This window comes from Salvelinus sp. IW2-2015, unplaced genomic scaffold (assembly GCF_002910315.2).
Source record: "Salvelinus sp. IW2-2015 unplaced genomic scaffold, ASM291031v2 Un_scaffold1113, whole genome shotgun sequence".
Lineage (NCBI taxonomy): Eukaryota > Metazoa > Chordata > Actinopteri > Salmoniformes > Salmonidae > Salvelinus > Salvelinus sp. IW2-2015.
Genome location: NW_019942732.1, coordinates 293,765 through 301,942, shown reverse-complemented (window position 1 = coordinate 301,942; position 8,178 = coordinate 293,765). Strand labels below are relative to the sequence as shown.

General features: G+C 45.0%; 1 protein-coding gene across 3 annotated transcripts in view; it reads left to right on the top strand.

The window, feature by feature from the left end:
• The window catches only part of cdk16 (cyclin dependent kinase 16), a 28,162-nt gene that overhangs the window by 12,005 nt on the left and 7,979 nt on the right, over window positions 1-8,178 (top strand). For 2 of the 3 annotated variants that reach the window (XM_024137126.2, XM_024137128.2), the window contains 12 exons: window positions 251-307; window positions 503-617; window positions 894-988; window positions 1,157-1,219; window positions 1,630-1,753; window positions 2,056-2,176; window positions 2,292-2,389; window positions 2,564-2,669; window positions 2,768-2,810; window positions 2,951-3,041; window positions 3,150-3,227; window positions 6,398-7,092. In XM_024137126.2, coding sequence (XP_023992894.1) covers window positions 251-307; window positions 503-617; window positions 894-988; window positions 1,157-1,219; window positions 1,630-1,753; window positions 2,056-2,176; window positions 2,292-2,389; window positions 2,564-2,669; window positions 2,768-2,810; window positions 2,951-3,041; window positions 3,150-3,227; window positions 6,398-6,435 — 1,029 coding nt within the window. In that variant the 3' untranslated portion in view covers window positions 6,436-7,092. The remainder of the gene's footprint in view (window positions 1-250; window positions 308-502; window positions 618-893; window positions 989-1,156; window positions 1,220-1,629; window positions 1,754-2,055; window positions 2,177-2,291; window positions 2,390-2,563; window positions 2,670-2,767; window positions 2,811-2,950; window positions 3,042-3,149; window positions 3,228-6,397; window positions 7,093-8,178) is intronic. The other variant, XM_024137127.2, reaches the window with a different exon arrangement.

The following is an 8,178-nucleotide window of genomic DNA, read 5'->3' as shown; positions in this document are numbered from 1 at the left end:
CCTGGATAAAGCCAGTCTCGTAGTTAGTTCATCTTCCTGGATAAAGCCAGTCTCGTAGTTAGTTCATCTTCCTGGATAAAGCCAGTCTCGTAGTTCATCTTCCTGGATAAAGCCAGTCTCGTAGTTTGTAACAATGTTCTGGAGTCTGTCTGTCATATTTGTGAATAAACAAGCATGTTCTCATTCTGTGATTTTACATGTGGTAAGACTTCTAGAATCATCTAAAGATACAATGTGTTTTTTCTCTCAGTCAGAGATTGGCTTTGGGAAGCTGGAGACCTATGTGAAGCTGGATAAGCTAGGAGAGGTATGCTGTTACAAACTTATACATTGACATTACCCTACCCCATAGTCATTGTTTATTTGCTCTTAACCTGTGCTACCAAACATTTGTCCTGGCAGTGTTGAGATTTGCTTCTGCTACTGTTCACATGTAGTGTATGTACTGCTTATATGATGTTCTCCTACTGTGGTCTGTATGTAAGTATTGTCTCTCTCCCAGGGAACCTATGCCACGGTATACAAAGGGCGCAGCAAGCTGACTGACAACCTGGTGGCTCTGAAAGAGATCCGATTGGAGCATGAGGAGGGGGCTCCCTGCACTGCCATCAGAGAGGGTGAGACACCACGCCACCACAGGGTGGGCACTGGGCATAGTGCCCTAACACCTTTGTGTCGGGTGGGCCTGAGCCTGGGCCGCCAGCTAAAAATAAAACCCAACAGGTTGGAAAGTGGAAACCAGAGCAAGCCAAGGGAGCACTGGCTATTTACAGGATTGACCTCAGTCAACCACAGTTGCTGCTGCTGCAGCTGACCTCTGATATGGAAAGAGTTGAGGCATGCTGTATAAGTATTTTTTTTAAATCATGCGTTGGTTATCTCTCTTCCCCCAGTGTCTCTGTTGAAGGATCTGAAACACGCCAACATAGTGACCCTCCACGACATCATCCACACGCAGAAGTCTCTCACGCTGGTCTTTGAGTACCTGGTGAGTCATCGTCCACACAGAAAGGAGGAGAAGCCTAAGAGCATCTGACAGCGCGTCACACACGCTGTTCATCTGTCGACTCCTTACATTTTGAATGAAAACAAATCCAAATGTATTTGTTTGTGCCAGTGTCAAAGTTGTGTAAATGATTTGTGATTTGTCACGCAGGATAAAGACCTTAAGCAGTATCTGGAGGATTGTGGCAACTCTATCCACATGCACAATGTGAAGGTGTGGCACTCATCAGCCTACAATACCTTGATACATGATTTACATTACATTCTTTAGCATGTATCATAAAACGGAATTCTAYCATTCCAGTCCGATGTATACATTTCCTTAACAATAGATGAAATGGCACAGTGCCAATAGTTTTTAAATGTGTAGTTAGTGATTAGTAGGGTCTTTATTGGTGTCTTTTCTCTTTGCACATTGTCTCCCTATGCACATTGTCTCCCTCACCTACAGTATACCTCTCATGTCTCAGTGTGTCCCTGTGTCTCCGGGTGGTCTGTGGTATTGTCATATCTTTGCAGACTTCTTATCTTATGTCTGTTACTGTGTCTCTGGGTGGTCTGTGGTATTGTCATGTCTTTGCAGACTTCTTATCTCATGTCTGTTACTGTGCCTCTCCTCCTCAGCTCTTCCTGTTCCAGCTGCTGCGTGGCCTCAACTACTGCCACCGCCGCAAAGTCCTCCACAGAGACCTCAAACCCCAGAACCTGCTCATCAACGACCGCGGAGAGCTCAAACTGGCTGACTTTGGTCAGTACCTCTAACTGTACAGACAGTCTTATCACCACACCCCAGAAGTCTCTGTAGAACCAGAGTGTTATCTGTAGTGCCTCAGTTTAACGTTCTCAACAATCTGTTGAGAGTAACGACAAAACAATGTGTTCAGAAAAAAGGACATCCATTTTTTTGTTGGTAGCACGACATACGCAAAAAGAGTTTTGCCGGTGTAATAAGCCAATATGCCCCACGAGCCTCTCCCACAAACTGTCCTGTTAAAATGTTAAGCTTCTTTCAAACGTTTTGTTGAATAGTGAATCATGCTTTTGTCTCAGGCCTGGCCCGGGCTAAGTCCATTCCCACCAAGACCTACTCCAACGAGGTGGTGACGCTATGGTACCGTCCCCCAGACATCCTCCTAGGAAGCACTGACTACTCAACGCAGATAGATATGTGGTAAGAATAAACTATTGGTCATAGCCAATCGGGTTGATATTGAAGTTTCGTTATAACATTCTATTCTAAAATGTCAGTAAAGTTGTTATAGTAACGTTATATTTTGACTCTGTAGGGGAGTGGGTTGTATCTTCTATGAGATGTCTACAGGCCGCCCTCTGTTTCCTGGCTCCACAGTGGAGGAGGAGCTGCACTTCATMTTTAAACTGCTAGGTGAGACTGTACCCCCGTCACTGCCCAACTTGGTCCATGGTGTGGCCCTGCCCTTTGAAGGAAGTGAGACGGGGAGAAATGCCATTTGGCACCATTGAGGACATAAACGGACATAACATCCCTTCCTTTTCAATGTCTTGAGAGTTGAAGCACTTGTGTTTGTGTCTGCTCCAGGTACACCCAATGAGACATCCTGGCCTGGAATCACCTCCAATGAGGAATTCATCTCGTACAACTACCCCCGGTACAGAGCCGACTCTCTACGGAATCACACACCAAGGTGATGCAGTGCTCGGCACTGACTGTTTATGACACGTTAGACCTGCTCGTTCATTGAGTGTTACTTTAATTAGTTGTGTATTTGTTGTTTATTCCTAGACTGGACAATGAAGGAGTGGAACTGCTGTCCAAACTGCTGCAGGTGAGACCACCCCTGTGGCAACATTGTCGTCATTGACAAACTCCCATCTCACCTTTTTAGATAATCTTTATGATCGTCCTGGAGTTGTTCGTTGCCATTAGCAACAGTAGAGTAAAGCTGTGTKTCCGTCTGTGTTTCAGTTTGAGGGAAAGAAGCGCATCTCAGCAGAGGAGGCCATGAGGCATCCATACTTCCACAGTCTGGGAGACCGAGTGATCACACTGCCTGACAGTGAGTCGGCCTTCACTCCTCCACACATGACTCACACACATTATTAACAGCAGTGTAGTCTCATGTCATTGGTAAATAATTGTATAATATGAACGTATCCTCTCCTAGCTACATCAATATTTTCACTTCAAGACATTCAGCTGGAGAAGGAGGCCGGAGGTAGAAGCAGCTCCTTGTCTGATTCAGGTAAGTTCCTCTCTTTACAGTTGTATTTCATCCCATAAACTAAATGTCTTATTTTAATGTCCCAACTTCCTTGTACAAAATGTAAACTTAATGGCTACATCACTGTGTTCCAGAGCTCGTACAGGGATGCCTAAGGTTCCGGCACACCTTAGGTATATTCAGTTCACTTCCTTCTCTCATGAGGAGGCCGCGAACCATCCCCTCCTTTCCCTTCTGATGCACTTCAATGTGTCAGTCTATCATCCCATGGCTTTTAACAATGAATATGTAACCATTCTCAAAACACCTCCTTAGATTTTGAGGCTAGAAGAATATTGTATGTCAAGAGTACTTTACATTATATTGAGAACTTTACATTATGTCAAGACTACTTTACATTATGTCAAGACTACTTTACATTATGTCAAGACTACTTTACACGATACTTGACATTTATTTACATGTGTACATCCATACAGAGCACATTAGGTGGTCTTCACTTTCAATGGAAATTCCTACTGTTCATCGTAATACACACTCATACACAATCATTTAAAGAAAGGAGTAGCAAGAGCAGTGCACTCAGATATTTAAGTATGCTGGGCTAGCTTTTTTTATGCCAATTTTTTTTAGCTCATGAACATAGCCTCAGACGTTTGTTAGAAATGAACACAAACAGCATGCATCACTGAACAGCACCTTGAATACAAGACTATCCTCGAACAAACACCAAGTCACATCACATCAACAGGGCTAGTGCACAGTACTACACCTCTGAATGGTTATAGGTTTTATTTGCTAAAATAGCTGTTTCTGGTTGGTCCCCTGTTCTTCCTGGTTGTGTTTGATTTGTTGAAAACATGCCTGACCTCAGCTCTGACTCAGGAGCGTTCAGTCCCCTGGTCATTATGCGTTGTAGTCGGCCCACCTCAGACCTGGTCATTATGCGTTGTAGTTAGCCCACCTCAGACCTGGTCATTATGCGTTGTAGTCGGCCCACCTCAGACCTGGTCATTATGCGTTGTAGTCGGGCCCACCTCAGACCTGTCATTATGCCGTTGTAGTCGGCCCACCTCAGACCTGGTCATTATGCTGTGTAGTCGCCCACCTCAGACCTGGTCATTATGCGTTGTAGTCGGCCCACCTCAGACCTGGTCATTATGCGTTGTAGTCGGCCCACCTCAGACTGGTCATTATGCGTTGTAGTCGGCCCACCTCAGACCTGGTCATTATGCGTTTAGTCGGCCCACTCAGACCTGCATTATGCGTTTGTGTACGGCCCACCTCAGACCTGGTCATTATGCGTTGTAGTCGGCCACCTCAGACCTGGTCATTATGCGTTGTAGTCGGCCCACCTCAGACCTGGTCATTATGCGTTGTAGTCGGCCCACCTCAGACCTGGTCATTATGTGTTGTAGTTAGCCCACCTCAGACCTGGTCAGTAGTGATGGAGAATGAGCTTCTGCTTCCCTTAACCTCCCGCCTGAGGAGCTCTCACTGGACCCAGCCAATCAGATAATTATTATTTGTGTTCTCTTGGCTGCATTGTTTTCTGGACTTTTACCACTTTTTCTCCCCTATTTCATGATATCTAATTGGTAGTTAGTCTTCTCCCATCGCTGCAACTCCCCTATGGACTCGGGAGARACGAAGGTCGAGAGCCGTGCGTCCTCCGAAACACGACCCTGCCAAGCCGCACTGCTTCTTGACACACTGCTCTCTTAATCCGGAAGCCAGCCTCACCAATGTGTCGGAGGAAACACCGTCCAGCTGGCGACCGAAATCAGCTTGCAGGCACCTGGCTCGCCACAAGGGGTCGCTAGAGCGCGATGGGACAAAGAAATCCTGGCCAGCAAAACCCTCCCCTAACCCGGACAACGCTGGGCCAATTGTGCGCCGGCTGTGACACAGCCTGGGATTGAACCCGGGTCTGTAGTGACGCCTCAAGCACTGCGATGCAGTGCCTTAGACCGCTGAGCCACTCGGGAGGCCATGCTGTCTTTTACTGGGGAAGACAATTCCTTTTTACCAAATGTAATAAAACACAGACTACTAAACCCCTGCTCAACAATGAAAATCAATAACCAAATTATGCCCAACACACACATGCAGTAAAAAATGTGAAGAGAAATCAATTGGCCTGTTGCTTACATAATCCAAATATCAGCTATGGATAAAATGTGTGTTGTTTTGTAACACGGCTATAATGAGAAATTCATGATTACATAATTTCCTGCATTAATTATTCATATGTCTTTCTGAGGGGTGTTCTGCTCTCTCACCCTAAACTCGTTCCTGTTATATCACAGAGGAAGGGTTAACCGTCCTGTAGTCTAACTCCTGATTTAGCCTGAGGAGTCAGGAGTGGGGTGATAATGAGAGGGTGGATCTCTGACTCATTCTCATTTACAACGCTGCTGCTATTCTATCTACTTGAAGCTTATCAACAATGCGGAAGGGAAAAGTACAGTTTACTTCAACTATGTTTGACGTTAATACTGTGCAATACTCTGTATATTTTTATAGTTTTTTTTATATGCAAAAMATTTACCCCTTTTGGCCTCCCAGGACTTGGTGTATTTGAGATGAGTTCAGAGTAATTTACATTTTTCCCCTTCCTGACACACCAAAGGGGAATGCTGATGTGACATATTGCCTGTAGGGACCTTACCCACTGAGTTGTCCTGTATGAAAACCCTATGTTTGTTCCTGCTCCTCTCTCTCTCTCTTTGGGCCAACGCCCTGATAGATCATTCAGCATGGTTACCAAACACATTCATCTGTTTCAACACTGAATTTGTATTGTGGGCCCTGTTTTGACAATGCAAAGTGAAAATACGGCACTAGTGTCAAATAATACCGTAATGCTCCCAATATCTGTACTTGAATTTATTTCAAATATTTCTGTGACGTCCATGGAGGGCAGCGGTAATTAATGATGGTTTGGAATGTAATGATGCGGATACAAAACACACATTTGTGTTGAATTTTGACACAAGTGCTACTTATTTCCGTTGTCAACGTATCACTGTGTGTGCTGTATGTCTTCATACGGTATCTCCTTTGTCAGCAGCTCTCTTACCCTGATGGAACCTTCTCCCTCTGGTCTCTGTTCAAGTACCTGTGATGATGTTGAGTGTTCCTCCTGGGATCTGTCTGTCACTCCTCTCACTGTCTCTCTCTTCTCACAGTGAACAGCATATCTCGACGACAGAGCCTGCTTTTCTGAGTGGATTGAGAGAAAGACGGACGAACGAGAGGACGGGAAGCTGAGACATTTCCGTGTGCGATGAAGGGATACATATTCATCTTTATACCTTTTGAATTGTCATTGTTGGTCCATTTAGTGTTGAGAGGTTCACTAGCTGTTTACATGTAAGACGAGGCTGAGGAGGATACCTGTTTTTCTTCTTTGTTTGCTCTCAATATGCACTCTCTCCTCTATATAGAAACGTTTACTGTCAGACACACTTTTACCATCACGTATACTGTAAATGCTGACGGGCAAAGAAAGCCTTACCATTTTTCCTTGTATAGCTAACTACTGTGATCTTTAGTTTACAGGCTGACATAATTGCAGTCCTGTATAATTAAATTTAGACATGTCAGGACATTCTTTGAATGCAATAATCATCACCCGTACATTTTAATGGATTTGGACCAAAGTTTTCGACTCACTTAAATTATGCACAATGCTATTGTAATACCCCTAGCTAGAACCTTTCAAATTTGTATTGTATAATACCACAATGAAGGAATAATTTGAAAAATGACAAGGCTTGAATAAGTGTTGATTAGAGTTGTCTTTTAACTGAGGGAGGAATAATACGGTGAGGCTGTAGTGTCTCACCTTGGTCTTCCACACTCCCATTTCCACCACAGCAAGGTATTACAGTCTCAGACTGTAATACCTTGCGTGGTGGAAATGGGAGGGATAGACTGTAATACCTTGCTGTGGTGGAAATGGGAGGGAAGACTGTAATACCTTGCTGTGGTGGAAAATGGGAGGGATAGACTGTAATACCTTGCTGTGGTGGAAATGGGAGGGATAGACTGTAATACCTTGCTGTGGTGGAAATGGGAGGGATAGATGTAATACCTTGCTGTGGTGGAAATGGGAGGGATAGACTGTAATACCTTGCTGTGGTGGAAATGGGAGGGAAGACTGTAATCCTTGCTGTGGTGGAAATGGGAGGGACAGACTGTAATACCTTGCTGTGGTGGAAATGGGAGGGATAGACTGTAATACCTTGCTGTGGTGGAAATGGAGGGATAGACTGTAATACCTTGCTGTGGTGGAAATGGGAGGGATAGACGTAATACCTTGCTGTGGTGGAAATGGGAGGGACAGACTGTAATACCTTGCTGTGGGGAAATGGGAGGGACAGACTGTAATACCTTGCTGTGGTGGAAATGGGAGGGACAGACTGTATACCTTGCTGTGGTGGAAATGGGAGGGATAGACTTAATACCTTGCTGTGGTGGAATGGAGGGAAGACTAATACCTTGCTGTGGTGAAATGGGAGGGATAGACTAATACCTTGCTGTGGTGGAAATGGGAGGGATAGACTAATACCTTGCTGTGGTGGAAATGGGAGGGATAGACTGTAATACCTTGCTGTGGTGGAAATGGGAGGGACAGACTGTAATACCTTGCTGTGGTGGAAATGGGAGGGACAGACTAATACCTTGCTGTGGTGGAAATGGGAGGGACAGACTAATACCTTGCTGTGGTGGAAATGGGAGGGATAGACTGTAATACCTTGCTGTGGTGGAAATGGGAGGGATAGACTGTAATACCTTGCTGTGGTGGAAATGGGAGGGATAGACTGTAATACCTTGCTGTGTGGGAAATGGGAGGGAAGACTGTAATACCTTGCTGTGGTGGAAATGGGAGGGAAGACTGTAATACCTTGCTGTGGTGGAAATGGGAGGGATAGACTGTAATACCTTGCTGTGGTGGAAATGGGAG